Below are 19,219 nucleotides of genomic sequence, written 5' to 3' on the forward strand. Positions count from 1 at the left end.
ATATCTTCCTCACACTCGCTAAGAGGGTAAAAATAGTCTAAGCTACTCTATCCCTCTGAGATGTATTTTATTGTCTCAATAAACGTACTTGATCTCACACGCTTTGCCAATGTTCAGGTCAGGAGCGCCGACGCCCATCGAGTACCTGCCGGCGGAGAACCAGCTACAGTCGAAGGTGAGGCTGCAGATCATGTACAGCGGCCGCCCCACCACCACCGTCGCCGTCGGGGACCCTCTCACCTTCAAGCTGGAGTCCCAGCGCGGCTTCAACCTCGTCTCCGACATCTTCGCTACCAACGTCGTCGCTAAAGACCCTTACTCCGGCAGGAGCGTCGAACTCATCGATAGCAGAGGGTGAGTAATCTGACTTTCTTGGCTTACTCATAAACTCACTCCCTCCAACACTCATTCTCGCACACAATTGTATTTATACATAATGTCTCTCTCTCATACAACCTCATTCTTTCGCACACAACCTCACACTTCTGAACTGGTGGTCCTCCGCAGGTGTCCCGTCGACAACTACGTGTTCCCGGCCCTGGGCAAGGGCCGGGACGGAGACGGTCTGGAGGCTCGCTTCAACGCCTTCAAGATTCCTGAGGCTAACTTCCTCATCTTCGAGGCCACGGTCAGGACCTGCCGGCGAGGGTGTGAGCCGGTGAGTGGTGCCCTTGCGGCTGTGTGACCGTCGGCTCGTCTAGTTGTGCTGGCAGGAGTTGATCTCCAGTTCTTGAACCCCGATTTTAGCCAGCGATCATCACATCACTGCTTTCCAATCCTCATGTGCTTAGTTTTATCTACTTATGAGTATACGTATGGTGTAATCTTCCACTGTTTCTCCTCTGTGTATGGAGTCAATCTTCGCTACTACTCTTTTTTCAAGTATGAATTCAATTTCTACTGCCTCTCTTCTACGTAAAGAATCAATCTCCGCTGCATCTTTTTCCATGTATGTAGTCAACCTCTTCTCTCAGTCCTTTTAATGTGTATGTGTGTGTGTATGTGGTAATAATTAATCCAATTAAGACTTTCTTTTAAATTTGCGTTAACAAAACAGTAATGCATCTTCTCAACATTGCCTTAGTCTGCCAGTCATATCACTCTGTTGGACTAGTTGGCATTTTGAGTATTAATACATATTGATGGTGCATTCAGCCTCTCATTCTCAGGCCTATAACATTGGTGATGCATTTAGTTCACTTTTTTAGTTTAGTTTATTAAGCTGTCCCTCTGACACCTTATTTTCCGGTGACCCAGGCTCGGTGCACGCTGGGTAAGGGACGAGACGACGCAGTGTCTTACGGGCGAAGACGTCGAGGTGCAGGAGATGAGCCAGAGAACCAGACAAATCCCCAAGACGACGATGACAGCGAAGAGGAGGGCCAGGTCCATGGCATCTACGAGGTAGGACAACCTTCCTTTCCTCATCTTCTGGCATTACTCTGTGTTCTACTCCCTTATATTCCTTGCGGTCTACGTGCCCCCGAATGTTTTATTCATTGTCACGTGAAGTCAAATTCCTCTCATTTCTTAGATTCTTCATAATCTTCATTGGCTTATTACTTCTTCCACGATGAAACTTCCTTTTCTGTTGCTTCAGATGACCGTCCCTGACAAGGTTAAGGTGTCAGGTCTTGAAGCTAGAGACTGTACAGTCCCGCAGAGGCGCTTGTAGATAGATGTGTCTGATGGCTTGGTGGTCCATTGCAGGTGTACCTCTCCAGAGACGAGATCAGCGAGCAGGCTGTGTCGCAGTCGGTGGTGGAGGCGGTGTGTCTCCCGCCCACCGAGTACTACAGCCTCGTCGCCGGCCTCGCCATTACTGCCGTCTGCCTACTTGCTGCTCTCCTCTGTGTCGCCTACTGCTTCAGGTACGTCTTCAGCTGCAGGTATAAATATATATATATATATATATATATATATATATATATATATATATATATATATATATATATATATATATCTTGCTCTCTCCTCCAGGCATGTCCCCCTGTAGGTACTGCAGGTATGTACCTTGCCCTCTGCTTCAGGCACGTCTTATACACTGCCAACAAAGCCTTTGTTATGTCCTGCAGGTTCCTTCGCTTGTCTTAAGCCCCTCTACTATCTGTCTTACGAAAGGCATCTTCATATACAATTATTGCTAGAAGTGATTATGTGGATTTCTGTTTCTCAAAACAAAAGGATTTGCCGCTTCACTAGTGGGCAAGGATATATACTCTTAATACATTCCACTATATATGTATGCTGGCTCCGTATGAATTAATCGAGAATAGAATATATGACATGTATAGTCTCAAAAAAATAAGAATTGCATTGTCTGTTAATATTTACGAAAGTTTATTAATAAGTAAACTTGTGGTCGTCTCCTCCTGTCCCTTGCAGGAAGCACCGCCGGCTGGACGAGAAGAACGCAGCTGCTGACGCCGGGAACCCGTACCATCAGCAGCAGCAACAGCAACAGCAGCAGCACCTGCAGCAGAAGAGCAAGTTCGCCTTCCCAGGAACCCACCCAAGGACACTAACTCAGCCCGCCAGGCAGGTGTAAGCTAGCGCAGGTCCGGTGAAGCTCTTCAGCACCTCCTCCTCCTCCTCCAGAAGTCGCTAGTCGAGGCACTTCACAAGGAGGAGCCGCTACTGCCGTTACCTTGCTTGTAGTAGACGTGTGTGTGTGTGTGGGTTGTGCCTATTTAAGTCCACAATCCCTTCAGCTTGCTAGCTTTCGTAGCTGCTTGTGAGGGGAGCAGCTTGACAAAGCTTCATGACAATAATACCCAATATGTCCAATATCCCAACTAGGAGCGGAGTCAGGAACCTCCACAATCGCTTGATTTTTGTCAGCTGTTGTGATCACTGGTGGAAAACATACACACCCATCGCCAGTCTACATGTCACCTATTGCTTGTAGGCGCTTGTTTTTAATTATATATGAGTTTAAGCAATCCACTATGAGCTTAAGCAATCGCACTCAAAGCACAAGAAACATCGAAGGTCGTCAACTAACGAGCAGTTCTTGTCCAACTTCTCACACTGGACCATCAAGGCAATTCAGTTGACCGTTACACAGCTACGGTATCACACATTACTTGCACCAGTCCCGCCAGGACTCTGCTGGGTTATTGCTGGAATCCCTTCAGCTGACATAGGAGGCTCCTGGCGTCAGCAGTTTGACTAATTTCACCTGACTGGTTTTAGCCTCCTGGTTACTGACAGTTCCGGTCCCTCTCAGCTAACAGCTCCCAATTTTCGTATAATGACAGCAGCCAGTTCTCTCCTCTGACAGTTCCCTCTCGCTCGATTGACTGCCAGCCTGATTTCCTCCACAGTCTGTCCTCCTCCAACAATAGACAGCCTGACTTCCTCCATACCCAGGTTAACTTCCTTCATACCCAGGTTAACTTCCTTCATACCCAGGTTAACTTCCTCCATACCCAGGTTAACTTCCTCCATACCCAGGTTAACTTCCTCCATACCCAGGTTAACTTCCTCCATAGACAGCCTAATTTTCTCCATAGACCTAGAGACCTCTACCTAAAGACAGCCTGACTCACAACGGACACAGGTACTGTGAGAGAGAATGGTAACACAACAAGTACTAAACATGTACTTTAAATGATCATAACATTAATATAAATTGCAGTTATCATTAGTATTATTATTTTATATTTAATTTGTATCGTCTACGTCTTCACTAGCACGAACCATTTAGATAAAATACATGTATGTTATTGAGTCCCCTAGAGGTAGAGTAGCTCTGTTATGCTGGTACCTCTATTATGCTAGGAGCTCTCTTATGGTAAGACATCTTTTATCCTACGAGCTCTCTTATGCTAAGACTTATGCTAGGAGCTCAGTTATGGTAAGATCTCTACTATGCTAGGAGCTCTGTTATGCTAAGACCTCTATTATGCTAGGAGCTCTGTTATGCTGGTACCTCTATTATGCTAGGAGCTCTGTTATGCTAAGACCTCTATTATGCTAGGAGCTCTGTTATGCTGGTACCTCTATTATGCTAGGAGCTCTATTATGGTAAGACCTCTTTTATGCTAGGAGCTCTCTTATGCTAAGACCTCTGTTATATTAGGCGTTGTGTTACGAAACGTTGAGCAGGGTGGACAGTCCATCTCCTGACACATCCGGACCACACTAGGATGGTAACCTCGTCCCGCTCTAAATGTTTATGTCCACGGAAGTGTGGATGACAATGTATATGACGTAGGCGTGGGTCACTAATTCCTCTTGAGCTTCAGCAGTAGTCAGGGAAAGTCGAAAAAATTCAGTTTGACAGCAGGATGCTGCTTCTAGAACCTTTCCTTATTAAGGCTACTATATAGGTCGGTCGATAGAGCTTCGGCCTCACACACGTGGGGTCCGGGGTTCGAGTCTCCTAAAGCCAAGGTGAATGGGATACCTGCTTGATGGGGTTCTGGGAGTTCTTCTACTCCCCCCAAGCCCCGCCCTAGGCCAGGCTTGACTGTCATTCTCTGTTTTCTTTCTTACGTAATCTCTTCACTGACCATGCTAAGCATCCTGTCATCTCCAGCTCTCCTTCTTCCTCCTCTCTGCATCTCCTCTTTCTTCTCTTCGTCTCCTCTTCCTGACGGGCTCCTAACGGTGTCTCTCTCTCTCCCGCCTTAGTTACTTCCCGAGCGGGGAGCCCACTAGCAGCGCCCCGCAAGCTGAGGACGGAGCCGCTACATCCTCACGCTTCCCAGATCCTTCCGAACCTATCTACACCGACCCGGCACTCTTCGAGAGGTAAGGTACGCCCTTGTTTATAGAGGGGGGGGGGGAGTTCAAGTTCTTGTTACATCCTTTGTTACTTTGTAAGCCCTTGTTCAAGTCTCTTGTGGGGGGAAAGAGGGGCACTTAAATATTTCTCACTCGCGCCATTCCCAACTCTCACTATTCCTACTCCTTTGTTCCCACAGTCCCGACCCGCTCTCACCTTCGGGGCTCAGTTCTGTTATGATCCTGTTACCACTTACAACATTGGTATGGGGTTTATAATATATCATCTGGGCTAAACGTCTCCTATCTCTCCCCCCTCATCATCCTTTCATGTCTCACTCATCACTCACCCTCCCCTTCATCTTCCTGTCATCACCCCATCATTACCCATCACTGCGTCACTCAGCAACAATGTCACTTCCCACAGGTCGCTGACAGATCAACCTGCGCGACGCCGCTATGCTGACGGAGAGGACTAGCAGGCAGAACAGCAGCAGTCGCAGCCGCAGCCACAGCAGCAGCAGCAGCCGCAGCAGCAGCCGCAGTCACAGCAGCAGTCGCAGCCACAGCAGCCGCCGCAGCCACAGCAGCCGCAGCCACAGCAGCCGCAGCCACAGCAGCAGTCACAGCAGCAGATAAATAGGAAGAACGCAAAGATGAACCGTTTTGAACAGTAAGAACAGGACGAAAAAAAGCAGATAAAAGCTAGAAATGATAAATACGAATACAGAGTGAAGCAAAGATAGAAAACCAAGGAAACGACGCATGAGAAGCGGAGAAACGAAGCATGAATAAAGAAGGAACGCAGCAGTAAACAAAGAGAACGGTAAACACAAGAACAGGAGCGAATACGACCACAATCACAGAAAACGACTAATTATGAGAACCAGAGCGGAGACTGAACAGAAGAGTATGAAGAGACACATAACAAAGAGAGGAGGAGAAGAAGAAGAAGGAGGTGAGATAAACAGTGATAAACAGAAGCCAAAGATAAATCACAGGAGTTAAGACAGACAACATCAACCTGGAGACGATGGCTGGAGTATAATATGAAATAAAAGCCATACAGTAGAAAGCTGGTCTTCAGGCAACAATTAACTAAGACATGAGACAATTAAGCCGATGTGAGCGAGTGGAGCTCACTTGGATCTTCCTGTTAGCTAGCTGAGCTCACCTGGATCGTCTCGTGAGTTAGCTGAGCTCATTTGGATCGTCCCGTGAGCTAGCTGAGCTCACTTGGATCGTCCCGTGAGTTAGCTGAGCTCACTTGGATCTTCCCGTGAGCTAGCTGAGCTCACTTGGATCGTCCCGTGAGCTAGTTGAGCTCACTTGGATCTTTCCGTTAGCTAGCTGAGCTCACTTGGATCTTCCCGTGAGCTAGCTGAGCTCACTTGGATCTTCCCGTGAGCTAGCTGAGCTCACTTGGATCTCCCGTGAGCTAGCTGAGCTCACTTGGATCTCCCGTGAGCTAGCTGAGCTCACTTGGATCTCCCGTGAGCTAGCTGAGCTCACTTGGATCTCCCGTGAGCTAGCTGAGCTCACTTGGATCTTCCCGCGAGCGAGCCGAAGTTCAATTTCTCATGGGACTGGAAATTGAGCCTAAAAGAAGCTTGCAAATAGGCCTAAAACCATCTTTCTCGACCCTTCATCCACAGTTCCAAATGCCACAAACATCATTCAGTAGGTTTTAAGGTCCTTAAGATTTAAGATTTTTTGTTTTTTTTTTAGGCCAAATAAAGAGTCCTTGCTCCTTTAGGCTGCGTCCGAATGGCTACAATGAACCTTCCCCCCCAAAACGCTGACCACCGAGACATCTCCAGCGATTCGGACACCCCCTGACGTCATCAAGGCTCTGGCCACCGGTGCTATCACGCAAATGTATACTTTATTGCTCCTGTAAATAGAGGTCACTTTCTCGCAGTTTTAAGCCAGAAGTGCCTCTTAGGATCCTTCTTATATATATATATATATATATATATATATATATATATATATATATATATATATATATATATATATATATATATATATATATATATATATATATATATATATATTATCATTTTAAGTCTGTGTCTAAGTTTTACAAGTTTGTACAAAATAAAACTGAGTGATGTAAAGTTTGCTGTGATAGCGCCGGAAACTTAGGTTTATGGGCGAGCGTTCTGACGCTTTTAATAAATGTTCGCGCTTTTTATTAGTATTTTACTACCCATTATGTATATATTATGTATATGTATATATTGTATATGTATATATTGTATATGTATATATTGTATATGTATATATTGTATATGTATATGTATATATTATATTACCCAAGTGAACAGATAAAATGACTAGAGAGAGCCGTATATGGGCCTGACTGGAGGACTGTAGGCGCCTGACAGCTGGGTGGGACAGTACTTCGGATTTATAGTCCTGAGGTTCCGGGTTCGATCCCCGGTAGAGGCGGAGACAAATGGGCAAAATGTTTGTTTCATCCTGATGCCCCCTGTTACCTAGCAGTAAATAGGTACCTGGGAGTTAGACAGCTGCTACGGGCTGCTTTCTGGGTGGTGTATAACAAAAAGGAGGCCTGGTCGAGGACCGGGCCGCGGGGATGTTAAGCCCCGCTTAAGTAAGGGGTCAACACCACCACTACATGAATAGTGTGTGTGTGTGTGTGTTTACTATTTGTATCAGCAGAATCGAGCTATTAGCTCTTGGACCCCGCCTTTCTAACCAATTTAATTTTCCTCTTATGTCTACTACATTTATTTCCCTCTAACACACACACACATATCCCCAGGAAGCAGCCCGTAGCGGCTGTCTAACTCCCAGGTATCTATTTACTGCTAGGCGAACAGGAGCATCAGGGTGAAAGAAACTCTGCTCATTTGTTTCTGCCTCTGCCGGGAATCAAACCCGGGCCTTTCGGACTACGACCCCAGAGCGCTGTCCTACTCAGCCGCGAGGCCCCCATATGGTGTGTGCGTGTGTGTGTGTGTGTTTGTTTATGATTGTGTGTACACTTACAAGCGCCAATGGCCACATAAGTCTACATATTGGTGAGAGTTAGCGCCGTGTCTATCTGCTGACGTTCCTAATCTATCGACCAAAAAAACAAACAAAGCAGAACTCTAAAATCCTGAAAGGTCAAATGAGGTCCTCGGGCAGATCACGTTTTCTCTTCAACAGACAGTAGCGTTTTCTTTTTTAAGTAGGGCGGTTGTTCACCCTTTCTATCGACTCTTCTTCTGATCATCTCCCACGAACCCCTTCTCCTGCCTGCCCTCCCATTCACCCCTCTGGCCCACCCTCTTCGCTGTCAACACCACAATGACACAATTCCACGCGTTACAGTCGACGCTGTATCTCTCACACTACGATGGACTGTAGTGTGATGTTTGTTTTCATGTAACATCAGCTGGGAGTGATACACTCCCCTCTTCCAGAAATCTGTGTAAACGACGTGGACTTAATAACGAATCAGCGTTGGCTGAACGTTACCGGAGCATCTTCACAGAGGAGCAACGCAGAAGGCTGAAGCTGCTTGACCCCCAGCGAGGCACGACGGGCTGGGGGCCGAGCTGGTCAGAGAGAGAGAGCGTGTAGCTTACCCCTGCAAGCGGGGAACTTTCTCTGTGATGGTGCTGGGAGCCGTGGGAGGGGGTTGTGGGGGGCGGCCATGTGGAACACAGGGAGAAGCCTCAGGCACACACACACACACTCGGAGAAACCTGTCTCTTTACACACTTACAAACAACACTTTCTGTTTTAGCTGTGATTAGCTGACGGGCGGGGCGGCCCACACCCTGCCTGCTATATTATGGATCTCGTTGATACTCTGTTTTGATGACCAAGTAAAGGGACCGTGCTTGAACAATAGGAGAGAGAGAGAGAGAGAGAGAGAGAGAGAGAGAGAGAGAGAGAGAGAGAGAGAGAGAGAGAGAGAGAGAGAGAGAGAGAGAGAGAGAGAGAGAGAGAGAGAGAGAGAGAGGGGGGGAGAGAGGGGGAGAGAGAGAGAGAGAGAGAGAGAGAGAGAGAGAGAGAGAGAGAGAGAGAGAGAGAGAGAGAGAGAGAGAGAGAGAGAGAGAGAGAGAGAGAGAGAGGGGGAGAGAGAGAGAGAGAGAGAGAGAGAGAGAGAGAGAGAGAGAGAGAGAGAGAGAGAGAGAGAGAGAGAGAGAGAGAGAGAGAGAGAGAGAGAGAGAGAGAGAGACAGAGAGAGAGAGACAGAGAGACAGAGAGACAGAGAGAGAGAGAGAGAGAGAGAGAGAGAGAGAGAGAGAGAGAGAGAGAGAGAGAGAGAGAGAGAGAGAGAGAGAGAGAGAGAGAGAGAGAGAGAGAGAACACTATTCTCCTCCAAGGTTTATTAATTTGCCGCTACTGAGAAAGACGAATATTTAGAGTGTAAAATTAAAAAAAAAATTAAAAATAAAAGTATTCAAAAGCTCCTGCTGTGTGTGTTTGTATTCACCTATTAGTGCTCAAGAATGTGCAAGTAAGTAATGTATGTGTCTTCAGGAACTAGCTTCAGCTCTTGAACCCCCGCTCTAGTCGTAAAATTTATGCAGGCGATGAGTCACAATAACGTGGCTGAAGTATGTTGACCAGACCACACACTAGAAGTTGAAGGGACGAAGACGTTTCGGTCCGTCCTGGACCATTCTCAAGTCGATTCAGAATGGTCTTGAGAATCAATCGACTTGAGAATGGTCCAGGACGGACCGAAACGTCGTCGTCCCTTCAACTTCTAGTGTGTGGTCTGGTCAACGTAAAATTTAAAGACTCGCACCTTACGAGTTATCCCTCACGATAAGAAGCCTGGGCTACGAGCCCTCGTACATCTTATACAGTGATTCTCAAAGGCGTCTACTTGGACCCCACAATTAAGGAATGTAAAATCTAAAGTCCTGTCTATAATTAACAGTTGCTAATGCTAAGGCCGCGGTACCATAGCTTTCTGACCAACACACATATACTTTATTTTAATTTTTGTTGAGTCTACATAAAATACTTATGGTAAACATTTGGTGAAAAGTAGCAATAAGTAGTGATGGACCACTAAACAGTTAACTTGTATCACTGAATTTGGACAAACCAGAAACTTTTTAATCTCGATATAAATAAAAGACTTAACCTAACCTCTCTATGCAATTCTAGGCCTAATACACTATCTTAGGCCTAATATAGCACGTATATATGCTATACTAGTAGGCACCCATCAGTCTCAGGAGACTATGGTGCTGCGCTCTGGTTGTCGGTCTGGAGTGGCCTCACCAGGGCTCAAAGCCAAGGGTATCAAATCTCCCACCTGGAATCCACCAGCTTATAAGCCATGAAAACACACGAATTTTACTCCTGGGATCATTTCTTAACGATATCATAATACCATGTTTAAGAAACCCAATGACAATACAGACCATAAAAACCCAACGAGCGTTTTTGTAACGACCCAACGAGTGGGTAGTTGGGTCGTTATCTGGTCGCCAGTGCCTAAATCGCGTGACTAACCCACTTTAAATAGGTCATGGTCCACGGCAAGAACACTGTGCTATGCTCTCTCTCTCTAGGGTCATGTGATCTAAGTAATACATTGGGTAAATTGGAGCAGTGAAACCTAAGCTCAGTCGATCCACGTCTTTAACCGGCGGCGGCGGCACTGTTTTCTCCAAAATTGTCTTTTAATTGGAAAAAAGCTAAGAAAGTATTGGGGATGATAGTGGTGGTGGTGGTGGGTTATGGTAGTGGTGGTGGTTGGTGGTGGAGGGGGGGTGGTGGGTTGTGGTAGTGGTAGTGGTGGTGGTGGGGGGTGGTGGGTTGTGGTAGTGGTGGAGGGGGGGTGGTGGGTTGTGGTAGTGGTTGGTGGTGGGGGTGGTGGGTTGTGGTAGTGGTGGTGGTTGGTGGTGGAGGGGGGGGTGGTGGGTTGTGGTAGTGGTTGGTGGTGGGGGGTGGTGGTGGGTTGTGGTAGTGGTGGAGGGGGGGTGGTGGGTTGTGGTAGTGGTTGGTGGTGGGGGTGGTGGGTTGTGGTAGTGGTAGTGGTGGTAGTGATGGTGGCTGTGGTGGGTTGTGGTAGTAGTTGGTGGGCTGTGGTAGGTTGTGGTAGTGGTAGGTGGTAGAGGGTTGTGCTAGTGAATTTTGGAGGTGGTGGGCAAATTCTACAAATTCAAATGATGGTACAAATTCTATCAATTTTCATAGTTTTGCTAAATTTTTAGTATCTATGAGTATTTCATTTTATATCATTATTTTGTTTTTCTTATTTACGTAAGTCTCCATATAGGCGCTTAAACATCTTGATACTCCTTGAGACATTAGCGGCGGCGGTGTGGCTTCCTCAGGCGGCACTTTATCTGGCATTCTCCACCTTCTCTTCATGCTCCTAACATTTATTTGTGCTAACTTGCTCTTTACTGTATTATACAATTAACTCATTTGGTGTACATTCACACGTGGACACTAAAATACAACAAGTCTAAACTGATCCCTAAAAATCGAAAGTGAAGAGGCCCTCAGCAGTTTGGGGAAACTCGTGACGTCACTTGCTTGGTTTTCTCCTGTAGTATTTAAAGGGTGAGAGTTTGTGAGGTCCAGGCACTCTCTGGCTGGCGTCGGTACAAGTGGCACTTCACACCGGCACACACACACACTCCGGCTACCTTCAAGTAGCACTTCACCACCTGGCACTCACACTCCGGCTATACGTTCAATCCCCAGGGACGCCTACACCATGACTCTGAAGCTGGTGAGTAGCGAGCATTATAGTGTGAAGTAAATGATTAAGACTACGCAATAGCTCGGTCGGTAGAGCTTCGGCCTCACACGCGTCGGGTTACGGTTCGAGTCTCCTAGAGACCAGGTGAATGGAACATTATAGTGGACATTTATGCCACATTAGTGATGACCAGACCACACACTAGAAGGTGAACCGACGACGACGTTTCGGTCCGTCCTGGACCATTCTCAAGTCGATTGTCTTGAGTCGATTCGCCTGCATATGCATAGTCGATTCACCTGCAAATGCATAATCGATTCACCTGCAAATGCATAGTCGATTCACCTGCAAATGCATAGTCGATTCGCCTGCAAATGCATAGTCGATTCGCCTGCAAATGCATAGTCGATTCGCCTGCATATGCATAGTCGATTCGCCTGCATATGCAACATTAGTGTCACCGAAGACGCAAGACGTTGCTTCCTTCATGGCATCTGCAAGTGTCTTTGACGTGATCACCAAGTGATTACCAATAGACCTTGCATCTCTGGGTGTGCATCAACGATGTCACTATATCCAGATATCAGTAAGGATATTCTAATTGATCTTTAATGCCCTTGTGACCGCAGTTACCAAAACTGCTCAAACACACGAAAGGTTTACAACGCTGAGACGTCTGACATTTTAAATATTGTGAATGTTGAACATATACATTTGAAGGATCAGAAATTAAATACTGATTACACAAATTTTAAGCATTGTGTGTATCTATATATAACATTACGAGTGCGTAACTTGTAATACTATTAGTGACAAACTCTTAAAAGAGATAATTCAGTGTCTCAGACGAGCAGAACCTATATGAGTGCAGCATCCTCAGGAGATAAGTATCTCTAGGATAGAGTGCAGCATCCCCAAGTTAGAAATATCTCCCACAAAGAGAGCATCAGGTCTTGAAGCAAAGGATCACATCATTAGACCACACAGCCTCGGTGGAACCTAAAACTTAATAGTACCTAGATTAAAAAATAGAGGAGAGAATTTGTACAAATTGTTAAGAGTGAAACTTGGAGACAGAGTATTAAATACTGAATGTGATGAGACACACTGTGTGAGGACGATGGGAGATGTGAGAGCTCTTGTGTTGCGTCTTCTCACCCCCTAAGAGGTTCTTTATCCTGAGTTTCTGGTGTGTTGTTCTGTGTGGCTCAGGAATTACTGTTTGTTGAGAGACAGTGGTCGTGTTTGATGGCTTATTGGTGATTATAATCTTGCCCTCTGCAGCAAAGGTGTTTATATTTAGTCCCTGTGTGTGTGTGTGTGTGTGTGTGTGTGTGTGTGTGTGTGTGTGTGTGTGTGTGTGTGTGTGTGTGTGTGTGTGTGTGTGTGTGTGTGTGTGTGTACAGTGACATAATACAAGAACGTAGAGCATGTCAGAGTAACTACTGGTGCTATGTGACTAAACCATTACTAATGGGGTGGGGGGAGATGGTAATATAACTAACTGCAGTTGCTTTTCACAGTTACGGGCTATTCATGCCCGTGCCACCTCTTGGGTGGCTTAATCTTTATCAATCAATCTTTTCACAGGTGTTGTTAGTGGCGACAGCGGCGGTGACGGTGGCGGTGACACAAGGCTTTCCGCGCTACATTGCCATCCCAGTGGAGGACCTGCGGCTGGTGCGCCGCGTGCGCTCCGCGCCGCAGTACGAGCCGCAGTACGAGCCGCAGTACCACCAACCGCAGTTTCGTGCGCCCGTGGAGAAGGGAGGCGACAGCTCCGACGGTCTGGTGGCCGACGGCTCTGAAAGCTACGCGCGGCAAGCCGGATACGTCGGGGGCAACGATCACGTGGACTACGGCGCCTACACCGGCGGCTATGGCGCCTTCGGCTGGTACTCAGACCATCCAGTGTGTATCAACTGCGGCTATGGCTACCACTAGGTGGCGTCTGGCCCCTGGTGCCTTGTTGGACCGGTGACCCCTCCGTCACGACCCTCTCTTACCTCGTCTGATGTGTCGCATGACCCTTCACCTGTCTCCTGTCTCATCACACCACCTCCCCTAAGGTGCCCCACAATACCCCCTCCCCTAAGGTGCCCCACAACACCCCTCCCCTAAGGTGCCCCACAACACCCCTCCCCTAAGGTGCCCCACAACACCCCTCCCCTAAGGTGCCCCACAACACCCCTCCCCTAAGGTGCCCCACAACACCCCTCCCCTAAGGTGCCCCACAACACCCCCTCCCCTAAAGTGCCCCACAACACCCCTCCCCTAAGGTGCCCCACAACACCCCCTCCCCTAAGGTGCCCCACAACACCCCTCCCCTAAGGTGCCCCACAACACCCCTCCCCTAAGGTGCCCCACAACACCCCTCCCCTAAGGTGCCCCACAACACCCCCTCCCCTAAGGTGCCCCACAACACCCCTCCCCTAAGGTGCCCCACAACACCCCTCCCCTAAGGTGCCCCACAACACCCCTCCCCTAAGGTGCCCCACAACACCCCTCCCCTAAAGTGTCCCACAACACCCCTCCCCTAAGGTGCCCCACCACCTACTCCCAAGGGCGCGACACCTGCCCTATGGGCTCACCTCGCCCACTTCTGCCACCTATAATTTCATCCCCTAATATGCAGTCCTCTCCCTACTACTACAATAATCACCCGCCAGCCACGTCATCCTGAAGATGGTCATATTGGGCCGAGCACCAGGCCATGGACCGCCCACTAGAAGGCCGGGTCTGGTACTCGGCCACGACTCGGCCACGGTTCGGCCACTAGTGAGCCAGGTCTGGTACTTGGCCACTGGACCACACTCCACAAAGTCTAGTCCTCGCCACGTTGCTGCGATTAAGCAACTTTTCCCACATTATTGTATCAGATATAAATTAAAAGTTCATTTTTTCATAATACTCGATGCAATTATTTTCCTCGTTATCTAAACCTCTCGGAGCCTCCAGTTTATGTATACTGCATTCCTGGAATGTATACAGGCGGGTTATGGAACTTTCCTGTCATTAATTCTGTATACATTAGCGGCGTGAAGGGCCGCTGGTGAACGGCCCAAATGTTTCCGTACACGGTGAGAACGTGAGCAATATCAGAAGCTCCACGTTCCCACTGTGTGTGAGAACGTTGAAGCCCATACTGAGCTGCGTCACGCAACACAGCTGACACTGAGCTGCGTCACCGCAGACACTGAGCTGCGTCACGCAACACAGCTGACACTGAGCTGCGTCACCGCAGACCCTGAGCTGCGTCACGCAACTCAGCAGACACTGAGCTGCGTCACGCAACTCAGCAGACACCGTCCAACACCGCAGCAACTATGACCAATATGCCCAGAGAAACTCGGTGAAGAAATCCCTATTAAACAGTCGTGGATAATGGATAAAAAATGGATAAAAAACATGGATAATATTTGAGATTATCACTGTAACTCTGAGTTCAACTGGCTGAGCATACAAGTAAAAATCAAATCAATATTGCAACAAAATCATTGTAGACCATCAAATACGTATCTAAAAATCTTGTGAACCCTCTCTCATTAAACTAGGCTTAAGCTTAATGTTCGCTCCTCAAAAAACATCAATAATGCGCTCAGCTATTTATATATAAACTTTCGCGAGCCGCTTTCATTTCCAAGTACGACGATTTTTGGCCTTAGGTAGAGTAGCCGTCAAAATGCGACGTTCTATTAAGAGAACAAACAGGTTGCGAAAGGCCAGAGAGTGGTGAATAGTTGAGAAGGTTGTGACTGGTATGGAGGGCCGGGCAGCAGATGACGTGACTCCAGGCAGCAGTAATCATGTCAGAGTAATCAGTAATCATTAATCAGTATAATATACATCAAAACGGGACATTATGTCAATGTTCTGGTTCAGACCGACAACCAGAGCGCAACTCCAGTCTCCCGAGACTGATGGATGCCTTCTACTTAATCAGTTTAGTAGTTCCATTTATTTAGAAGTTTCGTTAGCAAGTAATTAACATAAAATCATTACAACTGTGGCTGGATTGAACAGGTGAACATCCATAATATACTTAGAGTATAAAAGCCTCAACTTTGACATTAGAAGCTGTATGTTTTGTCAGTATAAATACAAATTTGGGGTTGAAATGTGAAGATCTAACATAAACTAATCATTCACACAAGTGGTTAAACTCTCCGATGAGGTACGTCTCATCGTCCATTCTCCCACCACCACAGTCTGAGCGATCCTCACACCACAATAGACGTAACCTCACTTAATGTTTACGAGTATTTTCTTCTTGTTTATCGTCTTCACAGAGCTCAAATGAAAGAAGTATTCATTAATTACCTGAATTACTCAAGTGCATTTGTAATTACTGCAATTACTAGAAGCAACAGCTAATTGGGCTTTCATCAACTTTCGTAATTGGTTGATATTTTATCTAACAGGTGAGCACCAGATTATCATGAACGGTGGAGCCTCGGTCCATATGCACTCGGCTTTAACATGCGTACTGTCGGCGAAGAAGCAGTGTAACCACGTGAGGTGGCGAGCCAGGCGTGCGTCCAACGCCTCGCCTCACCTAAGTTACGGGCTCACCATAGCCCGTGCTACTTGGAACTTTTTCCGAGTAGCTGAATCTGTAACAAGAACGTGCGTCCCAGCATTCGCTGTGAGGAGGGACACCACTGAAGCAGCCAAGGAGCGTGTCTTATCAACGACGGAAACAAAGGACTGGTGGGACATACTTATGGTGTCTGACGAAGTAAGGCAATTTTCGGAAAGCGCTAACCCATTATGGCAATATTACACATCTGACAACTAACTGCTGTTCGTGCCGGTAAATGACAGCTCTTACGCCTGTACGTGGAAGCAGAGGCAGACATGTATTCGGAATGGATCAGAGGAAATAAAATGGCGGGTGCAGCAGTAGAGCTGACTCTCTCATGGATGATTAAGCGTCCTATTAGATACAACCCAGGCGGCTCTCAGCCTCTGTGACAGGCCAGCTCTGACTTATGGCAGGCTGTAATGACTAAATCGTTTCAATGCACGACTCTCCCATCAAACAGATTTCTCGCTCTACCCAAGGGCTAGTCCCAGGGAGCATATCATGCAGGCGGTGTGCAACATAACATGCAGTGTCACACGCCTCGGCTGGCAACAGTTGAAGACTTCTTGCTGTACTGCATGACCCAACGTCCATGCTTGCATAGTTGGTCCCGGTATCCAAGTGGCGTAAACATGAAGTCTGCTGTGTTTACCGAGGTGCCCGCTACCCAACAGCACGTCTCTCCATGCGGTCGCCTCAACCTGTTAGTGATGATAGCAAGCGGTGTTTAATAGGTTTACTGGCTCATCATTATTACTGGATCACATTAAAGAACTATTAGCTGAATATCAAATAAATGGATTTAAACTATTTCACACAGATAGATATATTAGACGAGGAGGGGGAGTAGCCATATATGTTAGGGACAATTTGAAATGTAGTCTCAAAGAGGGAATCAAAACTGAGCCACACACAGAAACTATTTGGATAGAATTAAACGAAAAAGCAAATAATATTATAATAGGAGTTATATATAGGCCACCAAATTTAGACAGAATGGAAGCAAAGCATCTATGGGATGAAATATCTAGAGCATCTAGATCTAACAGTATTTATGTCATGGGTGACTTTAATTTTAATGGAATACATAAGAACATAAGAACAAAGGTAACTGCAGAAGGCCTATTGGCCCATACGAGGCAGCTCCTATTCTATAACCACCCAATCCCACTCATATACTTGTCCAACCCGTGCTTGAAACAATCGAGGGACCCCACCTCCACAATGTTACGCGGCAATTGGTTCCACAAATCAACAACCCTGTTACTGAACCAGTATTTACCCAAGTCTTTCCTAAATCTAAACTTATCCAATTTATATCCATTGTTTCGTGTTCTGTCCTGTGTTGATACTTTTAATACCCTATTAATATCCCCCCGGTTATGTCCATTCATCCACTTGTAAACCTCTATCATGTCACCCCTAACTCTTCGCCTTTCCAGTGAATGCAACTTAAGCTTTGTTAATCTTTCTTCATATGAAAGATTTCTAATTTGGGGAATTAACTTAGTCATCCTACGCTGGACACGTTCAAGTGAATTTATATCCATTCTATAATATGGCGACCAAAACTGAACTGCATAATCTAAATGGGGCCTAACTAGAGCAAGATATAGCTTGAGAACCACACCAGGTGTCTTGTTACTAACGCTGCGATTAATAAATCCAAGTGTCCGATTTGCCTTATTACGAACATTTATGCATTGATCCTTTTGTTTTAAATTCTTACTAATCATAACTCCCAGATCCCTTTCGCAATCCGACTTCGCAATCACAACACCATCTAGCTCGTATCTTGTAACTCTATCATCATTACCTAACCTCAGAACTTTACATTTATCAGCATTAAACTGCATCTGCCAATCCTTTGACCATTTCAAAACCCTATCTAGATCAACTTGAAATTAATCCTCCTCCGAATTAATTTCCCTACCGATTTTCGTATCATCGGCAAATTTGCAAATGTTGCTACTCAAACCTGAATCTAAATCATTTATATATATTATAAACAACAGAGGTCCCAGGACAGAGCCTTGAGGCACTCCACTTACAACATTTTCCCACTCTGACTTGATTCCATTTATACTAACTCTCTGTTTCCTTTGGTATAGCCATGCCCTAATCCAGCTTAATATAGCACCCCCAATACCATGAGACTCTATTTTTTTAATCAGTCTTTCATGTGGCACTGTATCAAAAGCTTTGCTAAAGTCAAGGTATACAACATCGCAATCCTTACCACTATCAACTGCCTCAACAATGCTAGAATAAAAAGATAACAAATTTGTTAAACATGAACGGCCATTTATAAAACCATGTTGCGACTCAATTATTAATTTATGTTTTTCAAGATGAAGACGAATTTTATTTGCTATTATAGATTCGAGTAACTTTCCCACAATAGACGTTAGGCTAATTGGTCGATAGTTAGACGCAAGTGATCTATCTCCTTTCTTAAAAACTGGTATCACATTAGCAACTTTCCAAAACTCTGGCACTCTGCCTGACTCTATTGATTTATTAAATATGGTTGACAGTGGGTCACAAAGCTCCTCTTTGCATTCTTTAAGCACCCTAGCAAACACTTCATCCGGCCCTGGGGATTTGTTTGGTTTGAGTTTTACTATTTGTTTAAGAACATCCTCCCTGGTAACTGCTAAACTCGTCAACCTGTCCTCGTCCCCACCCACATAGACTTGTTCGGCTGAAGGCATATTGTTAAGTTCCTATTTAGTAAATACAGATACAAAATATTTATTAAAAATACTACTCATCTCTTCATCACTATCTGTTATTTGACCTGTCTCAGTTTTTAATGGACCTATCCTTTCCCTAGTCTTAGTACGATATAACTGAAAAAAACCTTTAGGATTTGTCTTTGCTTGCCCTGCTATGCGAACTTCATAGTTCCTTTTTGCTTTCCTTATCTCTTTTTTAACATTTCTAACCAGTTGTACGAATTCCTGTTCTAAAGTGACCTCCCCATTTTTAATCCTTTTGTACCAAGCTCTCTTTTTACCTATAAGGTTCTTCAAATTCTTTGTTATCCACTTTGGGTCATTAGTATACGATCTATTCAATTTGTATGGTATACTACGTTCCTGTGCTTTGTTTAGAATATTCTTAAATAAGTTATATATTGAATCCACATCGAAATCCCCATTTAAGTCACCTATCGCTGGGTTCATGTCTCGCTCCAAGACCGG

General features: G+C 45.9%; 2 protein-coding genes across 9 annotated transcripts in view; both read left to right on the plus strand.

Moving 5' to 3' along the window:
- The window catches only part of LOC123747412 (uncharacterized), a 69,779-nt gene extending 62,851 nt beyond the window's left edge, over positions 1-6,928 (plus strand). For 7 of the 8 annotated variants that reach the window (XM_045729620.2, XM_045729626.2, XM_045729619.2 and 4 more), the window contains 7 exons: positions 118-354; positions 508-658; positions 1,258-1,404; positions 1,711-1,871; positions 2,386-2,544; positions 4,639-4,758; positions 5,159-6,928. In XM_045729620.2, the coding sequence (XP_045585576.1) occupies positions 118-354; positions 508-658; positions 1,258-1,404; positions 1,711-1,871; positions 2,386-2,544; positions 4,639-4,758; positions 5,159-5,210 (1,027 nt within the window). In that variant the 3' untranslated portion in view covers positions 5,211-6,928. The remainder of the gene's footprint in view (positions 1-117; positions 355-507; positions 659-1,257; positions 1,405-1,710; positions 1,872-2,385; positions 2,545-4,638; positions 4,759-5,158) is intronic. The other variant, XM_045729621.2, reaches the window with a different exon arrangement.
- Positions 6,929-11,322: 4,394 nt separating this feature from the next.
- On the plus strand, positions 11,323-13,631 carry LOC138359910 (uncharacterized). Its single transcript, XM_069319756.1, has 2 exons — positions 11,323-11,458; positions 13,019-13,631. The coding sequence occupies exons 1-2, from the start codon at positions 11,444-11,446 to the stop codon at positions 13,370-13,372; spliced, it is 369 nt and encodes a 122-aa protein (XP_069175857.1). The 5' UTR covers positions 11,323-11,443; the 3' UTR covers positions 13,373-13,631.
- The last annotated feature ends 5,588 nt before the right edge of the window (positions 13,632-19,219 follow it).

This window comes from Procambarus clarkii, chromosome 94 (genome assembly GCF_040958095.1).
Source record: "Procambarus clarkii isolate CNS0578487 chromosome 94, FALCON_Pclarkii_2.0, whole genome shotgun sequence".
Taxonomy (NCBI): Eukaryota; Metazoa; Arthropoda; class Malacostraca; order Decapoda; family Cambaridae; genus Procambarus; species Procambarus clarkii.